The 27,280-nt window shown below is 39.6% G+C and overlaps 1 protein-coding gene and 1 non-coding gene across 3 annotated transcripts in view; both read right to left on the bottom strand.

Annotated features, from left to right (window-relative positions):
* Positions 1-27,280, bottom strand: part of CKAP5 (cytoskeleton associated protein 5) — a 54,015-nt gene that overhangs the window by 1,949 nt on the left and 24,786 nt on the right. The window contains exons 15-43 of one of the 2 annotated variants that reach the window (XM_075105464.1): positions 26,060-26,170; positions 24,636-24,728; positions 23,856-24,041; positions 23,290-23,384; positions 21,863-21,920; positions 21,654-21,779; positions 21,182-21,318; positions 20,848-21,022; positions 20,262-20,375; positions 17,622-17,750; positions 16,782-16,976; positions 16,008-16,143; positions 15,121-15,209; positions 13,891-14,016; positions 13,049-13,198; positions 12,475-12,678; positions 11,079-11,214; positions 10,067-10,260; positions 7,976-8,148; positions 6,683-6,856; positions 6,142-6,262; positions 5,276-5,455; positions 4,635-4,822; positions 4,129-4,204; positions 3,569-3,757; positions 3,325-3,462; positions 2,714-2,797; positions 2,464-2,623; positions 8-162 (exon numbers count right to left, since the gene is read on the bottom strand). In XM_075105464.1, coding sequence (XP_074961565.1) covers positions 8-162; positions 2,464-2,623; positions 2,714-2,797; positions 3,325-3,462; positions 3,569-3,757; positions 4,129-4,204; positions 4,635-4,822; positions 5,276-5,455; positions 6,142-6,262; positions 6,683-6,856; positions 7,976-8,148; positions 10,067-10,260; positions 11,079-11,214; positions 12,475-12,678; positions 13,049-13,198; positions 13,891-14,016; positions 15,121-15,209; positions 16,008-16,143; positions 16,782-16,976; positions 17,622-17,750; positions 20,262-20,375; positions 20,848-21,022; positions 21,182-21,318; positions 21,654-21,779; positions 21,863-21,920; positions 23,290-23,384; positions 23,856-24,041; positions 24,636-24,728; positions 26,060-26,170 — 4,092 coding nt within the window. The remainder of the gene's footprint in view (positions 1-7; positions 163-2,463; positions 2,624-2,713; positions 2,798-3,324; positions 3,463-3,568; positions 3,758-4,128; positions 4,205-4,634; positions 4,823-5,275; positions 5,456-6,141; positions 6,263-6,682; positions 6,857-7,975; positions 8,149-10,066; positions 10,261-11,078; positions 11,215-12,474; positions 12,679-13,048; positions 13,199-13,890; positions 14,017-15,120; positions 15,210-16,007; positions 16,144-16,781; positions 16,977-17,621; positions 17,751-20,261; positions 20,376-20,847; positions 21,023-21,181; positions 21,319-21,653; positions 21,780-21,862; positions 21,921-23,289; positions 23,385-23,855; positions 24,042-24,635; positions 24,729-26,059; positions 26,171-27,280) is intronic. The other variant, XM_075105465.1, reaches the window with a different exon arrangement.
* Positions 5,993-6,103, bottom strand: LOC142062978 (small nucleolar RNA SNORD67). The gene has a single exon (XR_012662599.1). It is a non-coding gene; the product is annotated as a small nucleolar RNA SNORD67 (small nucleolar RNA).

Raw genomic sequence — 27,280 nt, 5'->3', positions numbered from 1 at the left:
ACAATACCTTTGCGTTGTCAAGGCCACAACGCTGCCTGAGGATTTTTAATCTTTCCAAGTAAACTGAAGGCCCCACTTCCTCCCCATTTGTGTTTCCTATAGATGAAGATACAGTGTGGGTAGAAGCAGGAACACACGTTCCTTCCATCTGAGAAGAAATTCCTGGAGGATGAGGGGAAGGGGTGAGGGAAAATGTAAAAAAAATTAAAAGCGTCAAAAAAAGTGTAAGCCTCTTGGTCAGTTGCTTGAAATAAGATGCAATGAATGAAGAATCAACTAACCTATAAACTTAAATTTTCATTTGCTAGTATAGGCATATCAAGCCCTTTCATTTCCTTGCAAGAAAGGAACTGAAAACCAGTAAAAGAAATTGAGATATTTAAGGACAGAGAGAACTCAGCAATTGGCAGGATGGGAAATATCTGGAGTCTTCTGTCTTTTTCTAAGTTTAGTGGTACTTCTGGGCAGACCTCACCATGATTCTAACCCCTCTTTTACCTCCCATTCAGGTAACTTAAAGCTAATGCTTCTTCCAGTTTAATCTGAAATAGTGATTTCTGGAAGGCATGCAGCAAGGTTTTTAAAGCTTCCCTACCAAAAGACTAGGAAAGGATCTTACATTATGAAAAAACCTTTCCATTCTGAAATGAATGGCAAGTTCTAAGACTTAGTGTGGACATGGATTTGATTTGTTTTCATTAGTTTACTCCAAGGGTATTTAATAGATAAAAGGAGAATTAAGGTTAAGCATTTATACTTTAGTCTAAATAATGCACAGTTGCAAGATGGAACAATACCCTTTATTGTATCAAACTATTATAGTTTGAGGGGTGGGACGGACAGACGAAACTGGGGCACGTAAATTATGTTTTGAAATCTTTAACTGTTGAACTAACATTTCTAGGTTGCACAGTCTTTTTGGATGAAAGGTAAAGTTTTCTGTCCTATCTAGTCAGACACATTTAGGAAGTTCTGAAAGCAATTTACATTGTCTTTTCTTAAAGTAATTAACAAAACAGGGATAGAAGAAGGAACAGTAGTAGGAGAAAGGGCTAAAAATCTCATAGAACACTCTGAAATGTGAAAGAAGTGAAAGTTAAAGGTAATTTTGCCACACTGCGTATCAATTTTTACTGTCAGCTAATCATTTGTGACATTCCTTTCCTAACATTGCATTAAATACTCATTTGTGCTTACCTGCTACGAGAAGACTCACTAAAAAACCAAGTGTTTTACAGTAGCTCATCCAATTAGAAATCTGATTTATTGGAAAGGGGTCATCACAAAGACTGTTATAGACACAGTTCAAATTATTTAAAGTAAACTTTTTGATTCCACAGTAAACAATACTGAGATCCACCTGGCTCTGTGGAAAGGGACCTGGGGGGCCTGGTGGACAGGAAGCTCAACATGAGTGAACAGTGGCTGCTGTGGCCAAGAAGGCCAACAGGGTGCTGGGTTGCATCAAAAAGGGCATCGCCAGCAGAGAGAAAGAAGTCATTATCCCACTCTACTCAGTCCTTGTCAGGCCACACCTGGAGCACTGTGTGCAGTTCTGGTCCCCGCTATACAAAAAGGATGTGGCCAGGCTGGAAGGGGTCCAGAGAAGGGCCACCAGGATGACCAGAGGACTGGGAAGCTGCCATACGAGGACAGCCTGGGAGAGCTGGGTTTGTTCAGCCTTGAGAAAAGGAGGCTCAGAGGGGATCTCATCCCCATGTACCAGTACTTAAGGGGCAGCTACAAAGATGATGGAGACTCCCTTTTTACACGGAGTCCCATGGAGAGGACAAGGGGGAATGGACACAAGTTGCTCTTGGGGAGGTTCTGATTGGACACTAGAGGAAAATTTTCCTCAGTGAGGACAGTCACCATTGGAATAATCTCCCCAGGGAAGGGGTTGACTCGGCCACGTTGGACACCTTCAGGAGTCGGCTGGACAGGGCGCTGGGCCATCTGCCTAGACTGTGCTCTTCCCAGAAAGGTTGGACTAGATGATCCCTGAGGTCCCTTCCAACCCGTGATTCTGTGAATACTCAATCAAAAAACCTCCTGTACCATTTTAGTAACCAAAAAGTAAAAGGAGAACCTGACAGCTTGCTGCTGTTATAAACGAGCTGTATACCTTGCAGAAACAATTCTTGATACCAGACACACGAAGCATAGGCTAATAGTCAAGCCACATTACAAGATACAAATTAGAACCACTTGTTTACCAAGCCTGTCAGATGTTTTCTATGTTTAGTGTGACGATGGTTAACATTTATTTTTTTTTTGTAAGCAAAAGAATGCATAGTCCCTGCAAATGCTGCCTCACGAAGCAACACATGCCAAAAGACACCCCATGGCTCGCTTTGGAAATCCATAAACATCTGCAAATGTTAGCTTCTACCAGGCAACATGTAACTGCTTTCCTTATATCTCTGCTTCTCATAAATCAATCAGTTCTGCTATAGCACATACCTGTAGAAGTAGCAATGCGTCCTTTCCCCTCCCGTTCTGTTTCTATCAGCCGGAGGCCTCTTTCCACATAGCTCTGGAAGAACTGAGAAGAGTTTTTCAGGAAGGGCTCAATGTCTGCATCAGAATATTTCTTTTTGTATTCGTACAGTTCTGCCAGACCCTGGGAGGGAAGAGTTTCTGTGCGTTACAACTGCTGCATACACTATTCTAATGTATCATGCCCTCTTCCTTGCAGGAAGGGAGCGCTTACCTCCTTAGTATTCTCCTTGGAGCCAATCTTCTTAAATATTTCTGCCAAAATATCGTTAACTTTGGCCTTCGAAGCCTTTTCTTCCTAAATAAATAAAAAAAAGGAGAATTCTAAAACAAAGGCAATAAAAATGAAGGGAAGTTTGATGAACCCACAGTGCCCTCAGACCTACTAGCTGGATACAGAGCTTCCAATATGAAGTAAACCTTGAAGTGCTTAGGGTTTTACATAGCCAGTGTTTACACAGAATCCAAGTAAGATCATCATCAAGCTGTAGGACTCCTTCTGAGAAGCCAGTGTTTTGGGTATGGTTAACTTTTAGTAGATCAAATGCAGTATCAGGCAGCATAAAAACCTATGCTGCACACCTGAATGTCCTGGGGACCACTTCATCCTGGGATACACACAGAATATGCAGGTAATAACAGAAGCACACTGCAAGTTCCCAAAGCAGCCATAAATAAAAGTGAAGCTGGAAGAGTGTTTCCAACACTAGTTGTATGTTGGAAAGGCAATCACTACTTCATGTTCCACAATCACAAAGTTAAGCTTGTTTCTTAAATAGATTGCCTTCCATTCCCTCGCCCTACCAACACATTTTCATTACTTACTATGCGAGAAGCCCCCTTTTCTGTATCCTTATCAGCTTTGCTTCCAGTCTGGTCCATGGAGTGTTTCATTACTCTACACAGGTGAGCCTCCAACTCAGACTCATTTTTGTTGTCTATCATTGTTAAATGATCTAAGATCTAAAAGGAGAAAAAAGGGAATAAATTAATAAAAGAAAATAAGGAAAAACGTTAGAGACTGCATGAACATCCAATTTAGAAGTACATGATTAGTGACTGCTCTCACCTTGGGCCCTTTCAGCTTGCACAGGGTGTGAAGCAGAGTCTTCAGCGTCCTTATAGGAAACTCACTCTTACATTGCTTCAGCTTCTCTTTCGGAAAGACCTTCATGAAAATGTGGATATCCAGTAGAATTCGATCCAGGTTGATGCTATTAATGGTTTCTGGAAGAAGACGCACCATTCTCCACAGACACTGGAATGAGAGACTGACTTAAAGCAAGACACCTGAAGGAAGACTCATTTAATTATACAAGGAGAGATTATACAAAACTACCATTGAGCCATGTCGCTCTGCTACCAACATAGACACAGCCCCTGGTGACTACACACCTCTATATGGAGTATGCATGAGTATACACAAGCTACTGTAAACTATTAGCAAGCGTTAAGCTCCCTCCTGGCATATATGAAGTCACTGTATGTAACATCTGATTATGAGATTTTACAGTTATAAGAGTTATACAGAAATAACTGTAACTTGAAATATTTTTTAAAATATATTTTCTTTCAGTTAAGTTGATCCAGACAAATTAAGTAAGTTCAAAACCTCTACTACAGGCTCACCTTCATGACAAGTTCTGAAAACTTTGGAGAGCTGGCTGTTGCTAGCAGACTGTCTTGGAGCAAAACAAGCAGAGCACTAGAAGGAATACATTAATAGTAGTTACACAGGAAAAGTGCTACACACACAAAAAAAAAACCCCAGTATGTCAGCTCCCCACAGAATACCACACCAGAAACCAGGGTTAGTCCAGCAGTTTACATCATGTTGTATAACAGCTTGCTTTCTTTCTATTATGCTACAAGAGTTTAAGAGGCAGCCTGCTGAACTACAAAAAAATATAGAATCATACTAAGCTAGTTCATTTAGCCTGCCTCCAGCTGTGTAGAATGTGCAGTCAAATTCCGATCGCCACTGACAATCGGTGATAATTCTTCACTAGCCAGCTGAATAATCCTACAGACATCATTCTTTGCTTACAGAATGACTAACAAACTCACTCAGCCATTCAAGGCACGCACAAGAACGGGTGAGGGGAAGCAGTAATTGTGCAATTTTCATCATGTACCTCAAGATGTTGGTCTGGTCAGACTTTTCCAGAACTTTCACTACCAAGAGGTTGACTGATCGGATGACCTGCTCACCCTCTTCAAGATCTTCAATCCGAGAATCCAGCATTAATGTAATAAGACCATGCATTAGGTCCTTCAGCACACCAGTCGAGGCCTCTCGAGCCAGACTCTCAATTTGAAATAGCTGCAAATTGAAGACAAGATTAGAAGCTTTCCCTGCATGTAGTGCTTTAATATAGGGATTTCTCCAGACTGCACTGTCAAACCATGTGACATTACCCATGTCCCTCAACATTAAACAAAAATACAACTAGGAAGTTACTTCTACTGAGTGACTTCTGAAAATACTTAGGCCACCAACTAAGCACTAGAAAGGTAAGGAATATTAAAATAGAGCTTAATGAAAGTGTTAAGAGCAGCTGTATTCTCTAGAAGCAAAAAAGAGACCTTCTTCCCTTCCCCAGTTTCTCACGCCCCACTCCCTCAAAAGGTGCATTGGGGAGCAAAAAATTACCAACAACCATTCATAAGAGTCAGTAGTAAGCTAACTTAGCTACAGAACAGACATTCGATTCTCCTGCAACTACTGCACAGAAGTTATTTGCTCTTCACCTTGATTTTTAGGTCAAAGCCTTACCGAGATCATGCTCCCAATAATACAGCTGTAAAGTTTGACTATCTCATCTTTGTCTAGCTTCTCATCTGCCATGTGCGTATTGTAGATTAGCCGAAGCTGCATAAATGTAGCTATAAGGAATTGGTCAATGTGGCCAGACATAGCTTCTGCTTTGTCTTCTTGTCTCAGAACCTCATCAATCTAAGATTTAAAAACAAAACACCCAAGTATATTCAAAATAATGCAAACAGTGCAAAATAGCTACAATTTTAAAAACTTGTCCTATAGAAAAGGTCTTGCCCTGACCAATCTATTTTGCCAAGGCACTTGTATTCTAAGTTTTCACCTGAAATCAGTAGCCACAGACTTCTATTGCCAATTCCAATACAACCAATTACTGATCATTTAGAGAAGTGCAATCCCATCCTGTACACAAATGAAAACATGAAATGCTGTGTTACGGATTCTGGAATTAACAGCTTTATGAAATCTGGATAAAGTTCTTCTAAGTAGCCAAAGCCACCATAGAAACATGTAAAAGGTATGAGACAAGACAATTCTTTTGCTGAGGATCTGTAACACAGTTTACATTTAAAGATTAAGCCTCACTGGCTTAAATGGCTTTTTTGTACTTACAGCACAGATACTTGACAAAAAGCAAAGAGAACACAGAAGCACTAAGAAAAAAAAAGTTTAAGAGTCTATTCTACAATATCTGAGTGGAGTTTCTATTGCTAAAGCGAGTCAGATGGCCCCTGTGCACTTGGTTTTGTCATCAGGGAGATTCTGAGTAGAGTCCATGTCACCTGACATGATTGCTCCACCACAATGCAACTCATCACCCTCGCAGACAAGTAGTTTAGTACAGTATACCTTAATTCACTTACCTGTGCCAGAGCCTGGATGCTTGTATTTATATCACCACTGGCTACTTGGGAAATGACAAAGTTGATTGTAGAAGCTGTGTTACTGTGCATGTCGTCAAAGTGTGGGGACACAGCACGAATTCTAAACAGTTGAAGAAAACAGAATTCATTACTCTTTGGAGAGACAACTAGTTTACACTGAATTGCTATACGTTAATGACAGCTTAGAGACAAGGGAAAATTATTTTTCATAGAGAATACTCAAGGAATCATTCCTTTTAACATGTATATTACACTACTTGTAAAGTAGTGCATTTACAAACTCAAGATCCTTTTACTATAAAACACAAACAGAACTCAGGTTTTTCGTTAAACAAAACTGCTCCCCAGATTCCAGAACAGTACGAAAGACCATCACTTTGACATCTCTCTCCAAATTAGCTGGCACTACCTTCTTCCGTAACGCAGTTTGAATGCAGAAACTAACATGGTGAATTCATCTTCTCAAAACAGTTTTTAAGTTGCCCTACTGGTTACACTTAGGAGTTAAAACTAGACTCACTTGGGCTCAGGAATCAAGACTGGCTCAAAGATGTCATCTAGTTTGTGCTGTACAAGTGCTGGCATCTCACATCTGACAGTACCATTGTCATTTTCAATTTCATCAAGATCCAGCTGAAATTCACGTGGAACTGTATGCGTTGTCTCAGAGTGACTGCCCATGTTGCGATTTTGGCTATAGAAACCAGGAGAGAGGTGTTTATTCTATATAAACAAGAGCCAAGCGCACTAGCATCCACTGGTAGCCCTAAAGCTCTCATAATAGAATAGCACAGGTATTCAAGGTCTGATTTTATTCAAGCCCCCTAATAATCCCCTTTGCCTTTCCCCTAGTCGTTAATAAACTAAGCTTTTGTAGGATGGAAGAGCAGCTACTAGTTACTTGTCTTCCTAGTTTCTCTTATAACCCACGACAAGACACCCTGCATCTGCGATAGGTACACACTGGTTTATTTTAAGAGGTATCTAGCACAGTTTAAAGTAATATTAATGGAATGTAATGTTAATGAAGTGCTTTTTTCTTTTTTTTTAGACGATGATTAGGATGCATATGTACACAGCAACCTTGCAAGCTCATCTGAACCCAAGACTCCCATCGCTCATATCTTGTGCTGCACGTTAGATTTTAAGGAAATATTCCAATTCGTAGTTCTAAACAGGGACTTTCATTCCAAGATAACGAGCAGGTGACAAAGAATACAGTTTCTGAGCTTTCTGTTTCTGGTACTGTTGCCCCAGGCTCTACAATTCACCATGCTCATCCAGTTCTGTCCTGTACATCTGCCCTAACAAGTTATGAACAGGGTCCAATCAACACTAAGTTTAACGTAACACATAAGATATTCTCCCACTATTTCTAACAGCTGCTGAACATGGAATTGCCATGTCTGCCTGCAATTACCTTGGCAGAAACCCATATTTTTTGTTTCTTTTTCTTTAACACAGACACCTGTAAATAACCTAGAACTGGCCACCTGTCACCCTCAGAGAGGGATGACTAAGACAGAAAGTAAAAGATACAGGAGCCTTGCTACCAAGGAGTTAGTGGGCAGTACTTACATCCTATAAGTGCGATACATAATTCTGTCCATGGAGAAGCAGTGAAAAAAGGCACAAGACCATTTAGAAAGATTTCAAGACAGACAAGACAAAAAAAGTTTCAGACATTTTGTTTTAAATTTGGCCAATTTTTACAACATGCAAAGATGATGATACAGAACTAAAATAACATCGCCAGACATGATATTAGCACATACACTACACAGGCTACAGACCAGAATGTATCATTACATACTTGAGTTTGGAGGACATGTCCTCGGCTGGTCCTTTCCGCAACATGCTAGCATTAGTGCTGATATTTTGAGTACGCTGAGGTTTCTCCTCTGTCTGTCTCACTGGAGCAGCAGACGGTCTCTTGGCTGACCGTTTTATTCTTTCTTCCAGCATGCTCATGTCTTTCTCAGAAAGCTATAAACACACAACACTTTCACTCAGAGTTGTATGGATTTTAGAAAACTTAGTCACCTACAGGAGGTATACCACTTACTACTGCAGACTGAAGTCCTCCAATACCGAGGGCAGGAACTGTCAATACCACCATCTAGCAGCAATCTAAAAGGGCCACTCTGGACTGCCAGATGCTACTTCAGGAGCTAATTAACCCATATTGACAGGCTGTAATACCAAATACAGCTATTTCTAGCCCACATAATTTCCAAGAAACAAGTAATCTTGAATTCAAACTATGGTACTATCATGTGTTTCTAATTGTTGCTTGTGTTGCTGCAAAAAAAACCCAACCAACTAACCAAACAAAAAATCCCAACCCATCTTTCTATATCCCCTATTAGGAGCCCAGGCCATGCTTTAACACTATGGACCTTGCCATAGAAGCCAGAGTCCTAACACTTAACCTGTTGAATGTAGTCACAATTCAACCTGAACACAAGGTAAGCCAACTGAACGCTCCAATTCATGCAGAGAGAAGAATATTTGTTTGCTTACCTACAGGATCAAAGGTTGCTAATAACTACATTTGAACAGAAGTAGCTGTGACAATTTTGTGGGAAGCACTCTCCAGCACCCCTACGATTTGGAAACCTTCCTGAAAATCCATATGTGTTGGGACTAGATGAACCATACTGATGCTCAAAAAGCGACGGTAAGAAGGGGCTGTATGTTTCAGGTACTACAGCTCTTTTCTTAACCTTGAAAATCCAAAAGCAAAGGGACTTTGCAACACTGAGAAGGCCAATTGCACTCTGAACAACAGTTAAAATAAGACGGGAATCTAAAATGTTACTAAAAATGCAACATTATTTCCATGGAGATGGTTACCGCTGAAAATAACAGTCAGATTAAGTTTCAACATTTCAGGAAGGTAGAAAGCAAAAAAGGGAAAAAAAAAAAGGGGGGGGAGTGTCCTTGCTTCCCTGCTCATCATACTTCATAAAATATCCATCCAATAGCTTGTACGCACTACAGCATATAACACTACAAAAAAAATTCCTACAAGCATTAACATATGTATCGTACTCCAATCAGTTTAAGTGCTGCTAGAAACATTACCAAGACCACATATTCTGAGAAAAGAACAGGGGGGGAAAAAAAAAAAAATGGTCTAACACCTCTTGATTCAGGTTAGAATTCAGTGTACTTAATCTGTTATGCACAGCACTTGTAGACTACACAGTGAACTGGCTGTCCACTGCTGGAGACTGGAAACTGAGTTTTGCCACCTTTAACTTTTACTGCATTTCAGATAACATGGCTAAGTGTGATTCCCAGAGGAAAAAACAGCAGCAATACAAAGCAACACAGTACTGATGCAGACCTTAAGCACTGGAGTGCAATAAGATAAAGTGAACAAACCAAACTTACTGGACTTCAGCTGCAAAGCCGCTGGTGGAGATGGGCATAAAAAAAGCAGCCATGAGTCCTCGATGGAGCCCCCACAACTAGACTTTTCTGGCCAAATAAGTTTTCCAGCTATCATTCTAAATGTCAACTGTATAGGTAACACTTGAGTACAAAGCAAGTTACTCTTTATAAACAGTTTAATTCCCGTGAAAGTCAGCATTTTGCTCATTTCTTCCAATTTAGTTTTTCATTCATGAACACCCAGGTTATATATCCCACAATCAGGAGTTAACCAACTTTTAAAGGATCTAGGGTATAGCAAGTTATTTTCAACATTACAAAATGCTCTTGGCACCAACAGCAAAATGTACCATGACCAAACACAAGCAAAACGGTGCTAGTCCCCTACAAAAATGTAAGGATTTGAAACAAAACAAAACAACCCCCAACCAACCAACCAACCAACCCCCACCAAAAAAAAACCCCACCAAACCAAGCCCAAAGAGTTATTTCCAGTTACACTCACATTTCCAATCAGCTTGAACACTTGGTCGCCGTGAACATTATAGACAGTCACAATGGTGTTCAGTGCAGCATTGCGCACTGTGTTGTCCCTATCGCCAATATGAGTTGCCATTTCTTTTAAGGCTTTCCCTGGACTTGGCTGGCATACGTTCATGCCATACGATTCAACCAGACATCCAAGCTCTTCCAGGCATTCTAGAGGAAGAAAGTGACACAGGCACATTCAAGTTTTAAGTCGCTGGGAAGAGAACCCTCCCAATTTCTGTGTTGCTTGCACAACTTGAACATTCACTCTAGAGAAGTGTCAATCATAATGGTGATGATAGATATATTCGGTGATTTATGAGATGAATAGTAAACTAAAGGTTCACACTACTTCACACAAATAGCATCTAAAAGCTGTCAGTGATCCCTATACCCTTCAAATATTTCCCATTACCATATATGAACAGTGTTGCAGTTAACTTCATATCTAGGTAGTTGACAGTTGTGAGCTTCCAATGCTATATTAGGTATATATTATAACTTTGTGGTTATACCAGAGTAAGATATTTTCAAGGCAACTAGGGAGATGTTTGAACTACAAACACCATAACAGAAATAATTTCTATAATAAAGTGAGACAGATGTACAGTATAGAAACATTTATTTCCAAAGTCTTGATCAGATTAACTGATTCCCTTGGTCACTTGGACAATAGTATTGTCACTGTTCTCCCCAGTACTGTTTCACTAAGACAACAAGCTTACTCAAGGGAGACACATAATCTTAATGCTGATAGCAATTTAACAGATTGCTCATCTTTGGAAGGTACAAAGACACCAAAAGTAAAAAGCTAAATGATACTACTTTAAAATCCAATCCTTTAAACACTTAAAAGCATTTGTATAAAACGCTATACCTAGGCAAATCTCACATTCCACCAAACGTTACTATGCTGGGTTTTTCCAAGACGTGAAATGAAGCAATTTTAAGTACTTTGCAATTGCCCAGTTCATCATGCCATTTCCCACCTGCACGCTGTTTGGAGTTTTTGGATTTTGTCCCCTCCATGATGAAAGTGAACATCTTGCTGGCTGGATAGATGAGACACATCCGGTTCAGAATAGCACGTACGTCCTTGCGGATGACATCTTTTGGTTCTCCTACCTAACGGAAAATTTAAAAAAAAAAAGGTGAAGAAATACAGAATATTTTAAACAGTCTCACGATACAGTCAGTCTAAATTATGTTAGGAATGCCAGAATTTTTCTCAATGCAAAAACCCTTTTTGGTAAATATCTTTTAATGGTGAATATGCAATCTAGAATCATAGAATCATTTCAGTTTGGAAAGACCCTTAAGATCACCAAGTCCAACCACCAACCTAACAATGCCAAGTCCACCACTAAACCACATCCCTAAGTGCCACAACTACCTGTCTTTTAAATACTTCCAGGGATGGTGACGCCACCACTTCCCTAGGCAGCCTATTCCAATGCCTGACCACTCTTTCAGTGAAGAAATTTTTCCTAATACCCTGTTCTAAATTTCCCCGGGTGCAAGTTGAGGTCCTTTCCTCTCGTTCTATCGCTAGTAACTTGGGAGGAGAGACCAACACCCATCTCACTACAACCTCCTTTCAGGTAGCTGTAGAGGGTGTTAAGGTATTCCTTCAGCTTCCTCTTCTCCAGGCTAAACACTCCCAGCTCCCTCAGCCGCTCCTCATCAGACTTGCCCTCTAGACCCTTCACCAGCTTCGTTGCCCTTCTCTGGACAGGCTCCAGCACCTCAGTGTCCTTCTTGTAGTAAGGGGACCAAAACTGAACACAGGATTCAACGTGCGGCCTCACCAGTGCTGAGTAGAGACACGTTCACTTCCCTACTCCTGCTGGCCAGACTATTCCTAATACAAGCCATGACGCTCTTGGCCACCTTGCCCACCTGGGCACTGCTGGCTCATGTTCAGCTGGCTGTCGACCAGCACCTCCAGGTCCTCCTCCACTGGGCAGCTTTCCAGTCACTCTTCCCCAAGCCTGTAGCGGTGCATGGGGTTGGTGTGACCCAAGTGCAGGACCCAGCACTTGGCCTTGTTAAACCTCATCCAGTTGACCTCAGCCCATCGATCCAGCCTGTCCAGGTCCCTCTGCAGAGCCTTCCTACCCTCAAGCAGATTGACACTCCCACCCAACTTGGTGTTGTCTGCAAACTTACTGAGGGTGCGCTCGATTGTCAGTGATCTGGATGAGGGAAAGATATTAAACAAGACTGGCCCCAGTACTGAGCCCTGGGGAACACTGCTGGTGACCAGCCCCCAACTAGATTTAATGCCATGTTCATCCCAAATATTGTGAATATTACAGTTTTTTGATGGTATGCTGCTATATCCCACATGAAAAATAAGGGTAGTTTCTGTACAATGAACTGTACCTTTAGGATAAGATATGGGATGAAAGAGGATGCTTCATTTTCAGTAAGATGATATTCTTCTTGACTCAGCAAATTGAAAAGCAATTTAAGGTATTCAAGTGCTTTCATCAAAACACTTGTGTTGGTATCAAAGAACCGCAGGGTAAGCCATTTCAATATCAGATCCAGGCAGCTGATGACTCCGTCTTTTTCAGTCTCCAAGTGCTTGAAGAAAAGGAGGGAAGAAAAAAAAAAAAAAGAGAAGAACAGAGGATAAGGAAAAGCTATGCCTTATAAGATGATCTACATTTATTGGTTGATTCCTAGAATCTCAAGTACTCACTTTTAACTTACACAGCTTTTGGAAATCCTAAGAGAAGCCTCCAGTGAGGAAGTTTCCCCTTCTCCCAAGAAACAACACCAACTTCATCATGCCTCTGAACGTTATTTCTATACATGTTAAGGTTTCAACTTCACAGAACAATAACCCCATGGGTCCTCAGAGAATTCCTACTCAATTTTAATTCAAACAGAATGTTTAATAGCAGAGAATAATTCTAAAAAATGTCATCTACTACCACAGATCCAAACTCACCTCAATCATAACAGCCAGTGCTTTGTTGTGGTGCTGAAAGTCTGCATGAAACATCTCATCCTGAAGCCATTTGGCCACACAACTGGACATTTGAGTTTTTAGCTGCTCAATATATTCATCACGGGGAGTAGTGAAATTCCACTTTAACACCTGTAAGACGGAGCATTTGGAACTCAAACCAAGCAATACCTTTTCTTCCTGAAAGAATCTGCAAATTGCATCCTTTTTAATTCTGCTTTAGAATCTGTTTTCAAAGTCTTCTCGTTATAAACAAGTAATGGGACAAATGCAGTGGTGCTTGCTCACCTTTGCTTATGTGAAAAATTTTCCCTATGTGAACTGGTTATCTTTAGGCCATTACCTTAATTATTATAACTTCAAGTGGTTGGTTTTAACCTATAGATAGGCCTATTTACTAGCAAGTTACAAACAGCACGGATGGTTTAAGTAATAGAATTCCCCTACAAAACACAAGCTTGATAAGTGAGGCTGTTCAAAATTAGTATATTAAAGCATTTACACTGTATCCTAGAACTTCAAAATTAGTCAACTCTTTTCAGTAAAAGCTTGACGATACTTCAGAACTGAAGACCATCTCTTGGAAGTTGTAAAAAGGCCTTTGGCTTTTATGAGTGTATAAATACACAAAATTTGGAAATCAGATTACCACAGTAAACCAGATATTGGCCCATGAAAAGTCAACTGAAGAACTAGATAATCAATCCAAGGGATGGACAAAGACTAGCACTTTTATGCCACAGCATGTTTAATTCTAAATTAAAGAAAAAAGAATGCATTCAAACTCCTGAAAAAACTTGTGAATACATTAAGATTTTTCTCACCTTCAGACCCTTCTCATCTTTCATCCTCTGTTCTTTCCCATTTGGGACTATGATAAAAATAGGACCCGATTTATCATCATCTTCCTTCAAATTAGGCTTGCTTAGCACTTTCTTCCCCTGTACACCCTGAAAAAAAGCAAGGTATTAACAAGCAACACAAGACGTATATGCCTCAGTCAATTGCAAGCATTATAATACCAGCCAACCTCATGCTGCCCATCTGTACAAGAGCCAGAGAAAAGCTGGAAGAATAATGTTGATTAGAATTGTAAAAGTATGTGCTCTGCTGCTGTGGAAGCAATACCCATGACAGTGTGTGCAGTAGTACCCTGTGAAATATAGCACATTGCTCAGCCAGTGTGCTAGTCACCCACACGCATCCCTTAAAGCCAGTGTGGTACCTGTTTGATAGATTTGCTCTTTGTCAGACTGGTACTGCCTTTGCTGAGGCTTGTATTAGTTTTGGACAGGCTGGTATTGCCCTTGGACATAGTGCTATTAACATCTGACTGCTGTAAATAAGCCACAGAAAAGGCTCTGTTGTTAGACAGCTATTTGCTCTTAAGGGTTACCATTCCAAACCTTCTCATGCATTCGCAACAAGGGCATTAACCCTAGCATCAGAGTTTTGACAGAATACATTGACTTAGGCAAATCTACAACATCCTTCAAGGTTTGTTCTGTTCATTCCTGGCATGAATCTGGACCTACATCAAATGTTCTCGTCACAGCACTACCTCAGGCAATGGGACTGTAGAACAATTTGGGGGTTTTTTTGGTCTTTTTTCTTCCTTTCTTTTTTTTATTTATACATGTAGGACAAACTTTAAAGTTAATAGCAAAAAATTATCGCAACACAAAACAACATAAAAACCTAACCACAAATTCAAGTGTAATCAGTTGAGATTAGTACACATTTAAGCATCTTCCTTTCCTTTTTGCACTTGTGATGGGGAACATTTTAGCCTTCGTACTATAAAGAAGGGCAAGATTTCTTTTGATACATGTATTCAAAAGTATAACATTAGAACTGCAGTGGTAAGAATGAATTCTCAGCAGAACAAAATCAAGGAGGCCAAGCAAGTTTAGAACATAGACTGAGCTGCTCACAAAACTGCATTTTTGACACCACAGACTTTAAGGGCTATACACTTCTACCTAGAATACATTAACAAACTACAGCTATTAAACTTCATAGAACTGACTTTATACAAAATGAAATCAACATACCTTAGCTTTAGAGGACACTCCTCCTGCTTTGGCTTTCTTAGGATCAGGCTTGGATTCCATGGTATTGGACCCTGAATCCTCAGCAACTGCTGGAGAAACAGTAGACCATTTCAGACTACCAGCAAGCTCATTTTAGGTCAGCAGAGTTTTCCATTTTTAGGACAGAATAAAAACTGTTCATGGATACAATATGCTTTTCATACACAGAGGTCTGAGGATTTCAGACCCATAACAGAAGTTTCTTAAATTCTACATGGGCATATGAAGTTTTCATAATTAAGACCATAATATTTTAGCAAATTTGTCATTATCAAAACAATTTAAAAATGCACACACACACATATACATACTCTGCAGGCTAACGCCTAGAGCTGTAGTTGCACCCAGTTTGAGCAGCCAAGCTAGCACCAGCAGAGAGATAAGGCAGGACTGCTTCTTCAGATCACCTGTCCCCTAATACCGTTACCCTCTCTTTTATGTCAGCACAAGCATTCTGGTGGCCCCACAGTGAACTGTACTGAGGAAGCAGTCCAGATAAAAATGTTTTCACATTAATTTCTAGAAGTGTTATGTTAAAATCAGATTAGTGTTACAAAAACCCCACCCCCCTCTAGTCCATGTGTTTTAGCTTCAATGCCAAGTAGCTATTTTCAAAGAGCAGCAGACAGATGGTCATGTGGAAAGGAAAAACCCTCCTACATTGGATGTTGACTCAACTGCAAGTAAGACCAGATCTGCAGACAGAACTCACTAGATTACAAAGCTATTTGTAACCCTAACTATGCTGAATTCCTTTCCTTCTGCTAAGTTTGTTTCTTCCTCCGGCATGTCAAAAAGCTTCAAAACCCACCTTTCTCAGTCATTTCCCAGAATGTAGGAAAGGTTACCTGATGCAGGTTGGAATTTGGCTGGAGCTGCTCCCCCTACCACTCTGGAAGGTGCTTTAGCAGGAGGAGCTGGTTTGGCTGGCATGTTGGCTTTGGCTTTCTCAAGCATAGCCAGTACTTGGTCTTTGGAAGTGGGCTAGAGAACAGAAGGGGGGAACAGAAGTGATGTATTTGGAAAGATTGGTGATACTGATTACTAACACACGCACAGATAATGACAATGACAGTAGATTAAAAAAGCTATTCTGTTTAGCATCTTCCCCTAGGACACTTATCTGAAAACATTGATGTTTTAAAATATTTCTGTTCTGAGATAAAAACATCTTTCCGTTAAGTTTCTTCTGGCCTATGGGAAACATGTGAACCAGACATCGTTCTAGGTGATCAACCCTGTGATGTTAATGGAGTGCCCTAACAGTGATTCAGCACTCAAGGGTCTATAAGATACACCAAATTGCTAGAAGCCATCTTAAAGCACGTGTTCAAAGGCACACAGTTGGACACTAACTGGTATGGAAGCTCTCTGCAGGCAGAAGAAAAGCAGAGCTAATAAATGCCAAGCTCCTGAAGTGATAAACCTGTGGTGGCAGTAGTATTTCTGAAGCAGAGAAAGCTCTAGCTCGCAGCATCCTGATACTATTTTCAGGCCCCCTGAAAATATTCAATGCAGACAAGCTTACATGACTCAAGACAGCATATCATAAGATTGTGAATCTGACTTGTTAATATCCACTCATTCAAGGTCACATTATCTAATCTTAGCAACAGAAATACCTTCAGCTTGCTGGTGGCTTTTGCCATCTTCTCAAAGCCAAGATGCATCATAAAGAATGGCAGGGCATCCTGCGCCTTTTTACGCACATCCCCATTTCGATCTTCAAGGCAGGAGTACAGGTGAGGCACACACAAGAGTAGGTCAGAAGGAACAGAACGGAGGGTAGGCAACTTCTCAGCCAGCCAACCAAGAAGCTGAAAGGAAGTTTTAAAATAAAAGTTTTTGAAGAAGCACTGATGGTGCTCTATCAGGCCACAAGAGCCTGAATAATAATCCTTCACATACCTCTAAGTAAATAGGAGAAAAAAATCCCACCCCAACCTTTTGCAGATAAATATTCTTAACCAACAACTTTCACGTCAGCAATTTAAAGAGTTTTAAAAATTAAGTACAGTATGTTAATACGCAGCTATCTTAAAAATTGGCGCCTGGTCTCTTAAGACTGTGCAGGCTGTTTCTTGCTTTTGAAAGTAACATCAGAATTCTGGCTGCATTTTATCAACCTCACATATATTAATGCCTCCACTTCAGCTCTAGTCTTCGTTACCGTGTGGTTAATTTGAGGGACAACGCACTAGCTCTTAAAATGCTGATCAAAACAGATAAAAGTTTCATTTTGGAGGCACTGAAATCTGAATGACAGCTATCGTTCAGGAAGAAAGCTTATTATGAGCCTTTTGGGGTTTAACAACTTTGTGTCATTAAGACAACACAGCTACTTGTTTACTCATGTAACGGTAGCATTACGTTATTTCAGTCTGCATAGATAAACATAGCCCATAGCAAGTAGTGTTCTTTTGATTAGACAAAACCAAGAAGTTTACTTAACAGAAGCCTACCTCTTGCCTTAGGAAAGGATTTTCTTTCTTGAGCTCCTCAGACAGGTCTTCTCCTTCCAACCACTCTTTCATGCCAGTTTGTTCAGCCCAGGTGTTCACAGTTGCTAGTGCAGCAGCACGAACATTGTTCTGTAGCAAGAACAAGATTTAAGAAAAATAATCCTAAAGAGGGGTCAGAAGATTACAGCAGAAGAGGCAATAGATTCATCCTTCCCGTGAAAGGAAAAAGCTTCTGCATCACACGCTATGAAATATCTTATTTTTATTTGCTGCTTGAGAAATCTAAGATTCACAGAATTCAGTTTTAGTGATGGTATTAGCTCCAGGAATCACTGAATCAGCCACTACACTTATCTACTATCATTTTTAAAAAATGAGTTTAAAGAGGGACAAATGGTATCTTTAAAAGCACTTCATACCTGCCACTGTTCATCGATCAGAATTTTGGGAGTCTCCTAACTCTCAAACAAGATAAAGAATAAGGTTAGGGATTTATTTAACGCTTAAAATAGACTTAGCACATTCATAAATCAAGGAAAGTGCATTATGGATCTTGTTATTAGGGCACTCTGAGGACACACATGAGCAAGAGTCAAGTCAGGAACAGGAGAGGCCTCTAAAGCCTACCAATTTCCATCTTTAGTGTTTTGGGGTATTTTTTGTCCGTCCATCCCTGTCCCCCCCCAGATAAAATTTAGAACAGCATTCTTTTTTGAAGCAGTTATGTCAAGTTACAAGAAGTAAGGTGGAATACTTAACAACCACGGTTCTTCAAAACATTACCAGTATAGACATGACTCCATACCTGTGGCTATCTCCTGTAGGCTTAATTTCTGAGGCAAGCTGATAAAGCTGATAATATAACAAACTAATTTAGCTTTCGTATAAACCAATTTTAAATGCAAAGGTAACATCCAGGCACGTGTCTAAACAGGAAGCGAGGATGCTTGCAAATAACTTGTCTCATCTTTAATCTCATTGAGGAGAAGAAACAAGTCACATGCTGCAGGTAAATAGATGCACATCAGCCTCTCTGATGAGGCCTTGGTTCCCACCACCCAAACTTAATCTGAGAAACTGTATGAGGAGTAGCTAAAGTCACTTGGTTTATTCAGCCTGGAGGAGAGGAGACTGAGGGGAGACCTCATTGTGGTCTATAGCTTCCTCACAAAGGGAAGGGAAGAAGCAGGCATTGATCTCTCTTGGCCACCAGTGAGGTCGGGACTGGCAGGAAGGTGTGCCAGGGGAGGTTTAGGTTGGATATTAGGAAAAGGTTCTTCAACCAGAGGGTGGTGGAGCATTGGAACAGGCTCTTCAGGGAGGCCGTCACGGCACCAAGCCTGTCGATATTCAAGAAGCACTTGACAGCACCCTCAGAGACATGGTGTGAATTTTGGGGTAGTCCTGTGCAGGGACAGGAGTTGGACTTGATAATCTTTGTGGGTCCCCTTCCAACTCAAGATTAGAGTAGACAGAGAGAGTAAATTAGATTTGTATTCAGTCATGCTACAAGCTGTTGATTTTCCTTAACTATTCAGTGGGTCTGCTACCAACATTTCAAAGTAGGGCCCCAAAAAGGATCCTCCTCACCCTCAAAAACTCTAGCAACTGGATAGACGGGGTAAATCTTGCAGTACCTCCAGAAAAGTTACTATTGTAACAATGCTTGAATGAGTAGAATACAATCCTCTGTCAGCATTATAGTGCTTACAAGTAACATTGGTATTATGCATTTTAGTAACAGTACAAGTTATTCACACTTGGTCTTATCCCTTAAACCGTATATTTAGAACTGAAGGGAGCTTGCCATTTCCTCGAGATAACTGGTAAATAAAAGAAGAATCCAACTTAATAATGTAAAATCTCAGTTCTCTAAGACTCTCAATTAGAAAACAATTTCAACTAAGAGTTTTCATTCAGCCCTAGGACCAGTCCTAGTCCTTCCAGAGCTTGGGACAGGTAGATCTAGTTTCTGCTCTTTTTCCTACTCACACTGGAGAGCAGACACATCTGAAGTATGCCACCTCTGATAATTGCCTGTGACTTCTGGCATAAGACATTGGCATCTTCCCAAGCCTCCTTCCCACATTGCTTCAAATAGCTCTTTCCCATGCTCCTAGCTTTGATTTTGACATAGCATCTTGACAAGCTTGACACTGACATTATACAAGCTGCAGTGTCAGTTGTGAGTGTCCTGTCTCTACCTACAGTTCGAATGCCTCCTAACACACTGACACGAAGACAACAACGTACACCGTAATCCACACTGATACGCTAAAAGAACCCAAGTTCCACAAGCAACTTTACCATGCAAGCCTGATTAGTGTGTAACGTAGTATATTTTCAGCATTAGAAGTATGCGTACAGTCACCACATCTCATTTGAAAGCTGAATTATAACACTGACTGGGTTTATTTACAAGCAGAATACATCTCAGGCAGAATGCATGTTCAGGCACACATCCACACTTGGATAATACTTTGTAATTTAGGCAAGAACCTTTCAAAAAATATTGTAAAAGCTTCCAAAGAAGTTTTAACTACCATACACCTCTCAAAAACAAGTCCAAACAACAATATTCTCAGGCATAACTCAGTGAGCAGCAAAAAGTAACGATATCTTGATGAGCGTCCTACCTACCTTACTGTCTCCTAGGACTGTAATGACAGGAATGCCCAAATTTTTCACATGCTGTTTGATATTGGGGCCCATTGCTGTTGCTAGCTGCTGAAGAATACTCAGTGTTTGTTGCACCTGCACATAAACAGAAAGGCTTCAAACAACACACTGTTACAACCACATGCGCAAAACTAAGTCACATTGGGGAAAAGTAACACTGCTGTACACCTAGGCTTTCAGAGTGCCTGCTCAATTACAACTATTCCAGACCTCCGATTTATCACATGGATAGAGTACAGAAATAATTTTTATCTGAGTAAATTAAAGTTCAACTAAAAATATTTTCAAACAGTATTTTCACTTTTCAAACAATATTTTCACTTTTCTCACAAGCACAGCAATTATTTAAGCAAAGACAAAGGCAAATATTTATAAAATATTTATAAAAATAAGCAAATATATGATCTAGAAATATACAGTTTGCTGTTTTCCAACTGTTGATTTCATGATATTCTAACAAACTGAGTATTAAAGATTCAGAAATCATATGTAGTTTATCTTAAGTTCTAAGCTGGAAACAGCTGAAACAGGATTTTGAATAACATACCAAGATTTTATTGGAGTCATTGAGACGACTCTTCAGAGCAGCTGCAAGTTCTCCTATGTTTGGCTGTATGAACTTAGCATCATTTATTATGCTTGTCACTTCATCTAGACCTTCCTTTCTAATCTTCCAGTTTTTGTCCCCAATCTTAGACACCAGTTCAGCTGTGATCTTATCACTAAGAGAAAAAAAAAAAGGAAAAGAGACCATTTTTTAGTTGTGTCTTTTAGTATTTGAGTTCTCTAACACCACAGATTTCTGCTTAGAAAGTATTTATAAACACTAAGTTTTGAATTGCAGGGGAAGTATGTCTTCAGCTTGTAGAATCCAAACCTACCCAATATCTGTTCTTGGCAAGAGATCCACAGCATCATTCCCAACATCCTCCTGTTCCTCTTCCTCACCATCATCTCCACCGCCCCCACTGTGCCTGGAAATGCCACGAGTTGGGGCTGGCGCTGTCTGCCCTTGCATCTGCAAGCAACACAAAAATCAGAAACAGTTATTTTACAGTTTTCCATTTGACATTAAAAATAAAAACATTTGTGTGATACAAATGCGCTGTCCTAGGATGATAAGAATTCTAAGACATTATGCTATTCAAACAAAACCAGAAACTTTTTAAGTTCATGATGAGAATATTGACAGAGCGAGACATAATGAGTTTGCAGCTGCTTCAGTGAGCAGTCTTAAAAATTGGTTCACTTACAAAAATGCAGGTTAGACCACAATATCGCTACAGATTCCAGCCACTGAAGTTTCCAGGTAGCTTTAATGACACTTGGTAGTAAGAGAGCCACGCTTCATACCTTTTCTAATTCTGCATCTATCTGGGAGAGAAGGGCTGGCTTCTCATCCTCAAAAAACATTCGCAAAGGAGGTCCCACATAAAGATACATGACTCCCAGCAAGGTAATGGCAGAAGTCCTTATAGCCTGTAAGAAAGAGGATAAAAGCGTTCAGTCTTGAAATTAAGGATTGATAATAATTCAGGATTAAAGTTTTAAAATTTACTCACTGGGTTAGTTGCAGCAAGAGCCGTCTTCACATTACTGATGAAAGCTTTAACATTCAGTCTGTGGGAAAAAGATATTCTCCGTAAGTAAAACAACACAGGAAGTACCAACAAGAAAAACTGCGCCGAGAACAGATTCATACCACTAACTTACAGCAGAAGATATTTGCACTTACAAAATACTATCACAGGTACAGTGTAGATGGTAGCTATTTAAAAAACTAATAAAAGAGATCAATTTGGGGAATAGCCCACTATGAAACTCAAGACAGTAAAACATAAGATAGTTTATATCAAAGAGTGCTATTATTACAGCTGGAAAGTTTCTTAAACAACATCACCCATAAGATTGCTAGGACTGAAATCCTGAGGGATGAGCCTAGAATCATTTCAAGCACCTCAAACATGGCTAATAATTAATGTGAGGAGTTTATTTTAGTTAGTCTGTCTCAGGATCTTCCAGAAAAACGCACAAATTCCAAAAAGAAATTACCAAGAGAAAGAAAGGAAGGTTTAGATTATTGAATCTTCTATACCACCACTGAATTCAACAGAAGAGAAAATAGGCAATCACGGAAGCTTCCTTTGTGCAGCCTCAAACACTGGTGTTCTAGCATCATACATACACAGATTGCCCTGCTGGAAAGACACACTTTTTGGGGAATTTACTGAAGAGTTTATTTTCCAGACTTAATCAATGTTACTATCGATTTAATAGCTGTGAAACAACTTGGACAGGCATAGTAACTGCCCAAGTAGTCAAATAAATTAATATTTGAAGTCTTCACTGCTTAGAAACTTTGTTCTTGAGAATAAGCTGTATTACATATGCTTGACCACATTCAGTTAAGAGCCTGGTGATTAAAAATGAAGTAATGCTATCCCTAGTTCTGATGGAGAATACATTTCTTACCCTCACAGCGCCAGATACAATAATGCTATTTTGTGGCCTAAAACTTCATCATGTTATCAGCCTCAAAATTTCTCCCACGGAGAGTAATAAATATGCTGGTATGTACTGGTCTGTAGGCTGTCAGGTTCTGGTTTTTTTTAAACTATAAAATGTAGTGATCCATTTGGGTGCAGGTGCATCCAAGCAGATCAGGAACAACAGGCATGCAATACCACAGCTCCTTGCCCAGCCCACTCCTACAGTATATAAAGTTTATCTTCCGAGAAGGGTGAGTGATAAATAAAGCATCGAGTAGTGTAATAGTATCCTACCCTATTAGTAATGCCAGATACTTTTGTTTATGCATTTAGAGCTAGAAGAGCACCCGACAGCACTAGCATCAGAGTTTAAGGAACAAGAGTTCAGATGCACTTGCAGCCACCCCCTTCAGATCAATTTGACAGATAACAGATTCTTAGTCCTAGATTAGAAACATTTTCATTCAAGTTTCTCTTAGCAATTTATTTAAAGGACATACCCAGAAAAGCCAAACTCTTTAATTGCATTTGAAAGCCAGTTCAAAGTTTCTGACTGATTTTTAGGATTCTTTTGAGAGAAAGCCATAGCCACAACCTGGAACAGAGGAAAGTTAAGTGTAAATTTTCACTGGCAAACCAGGTGGCAAAGCACTATAACAAAGGAGAGAAGACACCTGCAAAAAACACAGGGCATTGCAAGAGACCAGAAACAGCTGATGGAACATACAAGGAAAAATTTGTTGTGTCACTGTAGCAGAATACAATTGCAACTGAAGTGAACCAGAAGTTCCTGAAGTACTTAAAGGCAGCCAGAGATATCTTCATGATGGATGTCTACGTGCTGTGGCAGTATTTCAGGAAAATACTGATTTACTACTCTCTAATTCTTCTTTTGGAGGAACTTGTATTTACATTTTGCCTTAGGAGGTATCCTGAAAGCAAACAAATCACTTTCAAGCAACAGAGAAAGATCAAAGATTTAGGATTTACTCCTCAGATTGAAGAAACATATCACATGGTATTTCTGATTTTATTTACTGGAAGAATTCCTTTGCTGTTCACTTACCTGCTCAGCAGTCCATGGCAACTGGCACGCCTCTGCTATCGCTGTCATGGCTTCTTTCGCATTACTCCCACATTTCACATCACCAACCTTGTCTACCAGACCATCCAGCACAACTTGTGCTGAAGTCTTAGAGAAGTTTCCTTTCTGCGCAATCAATGCAACTATATGCAGTTTCATCTGCATCACCTGGAATGCCCATAACAGCAAGGATGTTACGCTTGTCTTAATGTATTTTAGACCAAACTTTTAATTCCATATATTTATAGATATATAAAAAAATTAAAAGTGCATTTGTGGGTAAACACAAATGGATACACAAAATATGTATTTGTATTTTGTGTGTACACACAAATGTGTATATACATTTGAATATACAGAAGTGTTCAAACAGTTGTGTACCTAAATACATATTTTATATACACACACTTGGATACATACAGTTTTGTGTTATTATACACACAAATTGCATGTACACATATTTTTATATCTAGATGTTTCAAATACTGGGCAGATGTTATCTACTTTTAGAACTTACACACATCTGCACACTTGTGTATGCATACATTTACATCTAGACAGCTTCAAATGTTGTCTGAGTCTCAATCATCAAAAGAAAAAAAATCTAATTTCAGAGCTTATATTCTCATTGACTACAAATACAACTGTGGTCGTGGTGCTAGGACTGTCAGTGACACATGCACCTACAGCCTTTTAGTTGGAAACACAGCTTACAGTAAGTAACAAAAATGGACTGTTAATTACTGAAGGATCATGTAGTACCTGAAAATTTGTTTCTTTCCAGCCAGGTTTTTTGGCCAGCATTCTTACTAGTGCTTGACAAGGCATTTCACTTCTCTCCATAAGCTCAACAGCCTAAAGGATAAGCATAAAGTTAGCCAGTGGGTCACAAGTGATACAGAACCCAAACAGAAGTTACCTCAACTATCCTGTAAATACTTTACTGAACTAAGTTGCAGAAATTCTCAGCATAAGAATTTACCTGAAGGGCCTTACTACAAGCCCCACTTTTACACGGAGCCCATTTTACAGGTACTGAACCAAAATTCACGTTCCTACACTTTGTATTTTGTATTTAACAAGTGTCCTTACAACCACCATTGGCCATTCCAGCACAGGGAATTTAACACTTAATAAAACAAAGACAAACAAAAAACCCCAAACAAAAAAAACACACCACAAAAAACTAAAAACCCAACCCCCCCAAAAGCCATGCACCATAAACCCCAAAACACCACCAAACCCAAGCTGCCTTTTTTTTGTCTGTTTAAGGTGAAGTGTATCATGTACCCTTCACTTTGGAATGCTGACTACACAGCAAAGATTAAGCCTGAATGTAGTCTAAATTACTATTTTACTTATTGTTAGGCTTATCCATTCCACTGAACACAGTAACATCTTTACATTTGAATAAAGCTGACTCCTGCAGCAGCATTTCAAGTGCAGCCAGTCACTGTGTCATAACTTCAGTTAGTGACCTTTTCCATTAGAACATTAAAACTCAATCACAACTACAATGGCGCAGTAGTATCAACTATTTGTACATATACAGTTGATGCCATTTCGAATGTGAACTCTCAAAGGTCTTATAACAGATACCAATGGAAGAAAGCCAGGCGTCACATTTGAGTGACCTTTTGAGTCACCTTTGACCTCTGAGTGATGTTTTTCTTGTTTGTGACTACACGAAGCACTCACCACCAGCTGCTAAGACTGCTGGTATTGTTTAAAGCTTCAAACATCAACCATTTGCCAAATGAAATTTTAGTATTAAAATCAACTGCTGCCTAACATGCAATCAGCAGTGACTTACTTGCAACTAGTTTTGCCCAGTCTTTGCAAAACTTCTAGTTTACACCTAGTTATCTTTGAGACTAAGCTGTAGAATTAGTGTTTAAGAAGATCTCTATGCATCTTCAACCCACAAACAAATATTTTTGCAAAAGCATAACTATCTACATGAAACTAAAAGGCTTACTCCACTACTGTTATGGAATAAAAGCCAATTTAAACCACATAAAACACTTGTCTTTTGCAGGTATTGTTTAATTCATTTGAAGTGCTGACATATCACTACTACTGGTATATCTTCTAAAAGAGTTACCAGGCCTAAAAAGCTGAAGAAATTATTGCCTTCTCGCTCTTCCCCTACCTGCCTCTCTTCTTACCAACTGCTACAAATTTACCTTCTGAAACTCCTCCATGCAGGCAAGCCTCTCTTTCCAGTTACCACTGTCCAACTGCTGGATACAAGAAGCTGGAAGGACAGCAGCAGCTTTCTCTTCACATACTTCTATCTGCAGACAGATCAGAGCAAGGTTAACATCCCACTGTATCCCTTCAGAGATGGGCAGCAGCCTTAAGGACAGGTAATATACTAGAATGACGCTTGCACTGCGTGCATTTAATCTTCTGTTGTAGGTTGAAAGATTTTGTATGGATTATCGTTTAGGAGCCTTACGAATTTAGGAAGCTGCTACACTGTACTGAAACAGAAGAGTAATCCCTGAAAAGTATGACAAGTTGTGCAGATGGTCAAAAATAGTCCTGTGTAGCCACTATCTACTTACAAAATCAAGCAGAGGTAACCTGAAGTTTGAATGATAAATTTTGTATGAAGTCTAAAGCATTCACAGCGAAGAATCACTGGTGGATGATGGTGGATGGGAGAAGATACATCTTCTGCATCCATTTTAGCAAAATGAAGAATTCAAGTTTAGTGTGTGAAAAGTGATAAAAGCTTCCCTTGTTTCACTGCTGTCTGTATCACCTCCAGCAAACATATACTAATTTTCTACTGTATAACTAGCAATATAAACTGGATACATAATGGAAAGTACTCATTTTAAGTGATACTCTACAGATAACTGACAGTTCAAAAGCCTTGCAGATGCATCTAGGAAACCTGTAATAGCTTTTTGTTACTGTGTGACCTACAGATAGCTTAGTTTACCTGGTCCCCTACCAAGAACAAGATAGGCTCAATTAACATGCAGAATTTAATTGTGTTCTTGAAGCATAACTTAATATGAACAGCACAGAATTAATTTGCATTTAATTATTACTGTATTTAATTATTCATTTAATTATTAATTAATTATTATTCATTATTCATTTAATTATTACTGTATTCTACTTCAGATTTCAAGGTAAACTTAATAGTCTATTCTCGGGCTTTTAATACTAGATACATTCAGCAAATCATGCATCCAAGGTTGATATTGAGTACTTAATACATATTACGTTTTTTCCATCTGTTCTAGTTCAGGGACAACATGATATACACTATTATAATAGCATGATTTGTTGTTTACCATCTTGTACAGCCTGGTACCGACAACAGCCAGAAGAACAGGTGTGTTTACCGGAACACACTGAACACTCATTTTACTAGTTATGTATTCCAA

Source organism: Phalacrocorax aristotelis, chromosome 10 (genome assembly GCF_949628215.1).
Source record: "Phalacrocorax aristotelis chromosome 10, bGulAri2.1, whole genome shotgun sequence".
NCBI lineage: Eukaryota > Metazoa > Chordata > Aves > Suliformes > Phalacrocoracidae > Phalacrocorax > Phalacrocorax aristotelis.
The sequence above is the reverse complement of the archived record's forward strand: the minus strand, read 5'-3'. Positions and strand labels throughout refer to the sequence as shown.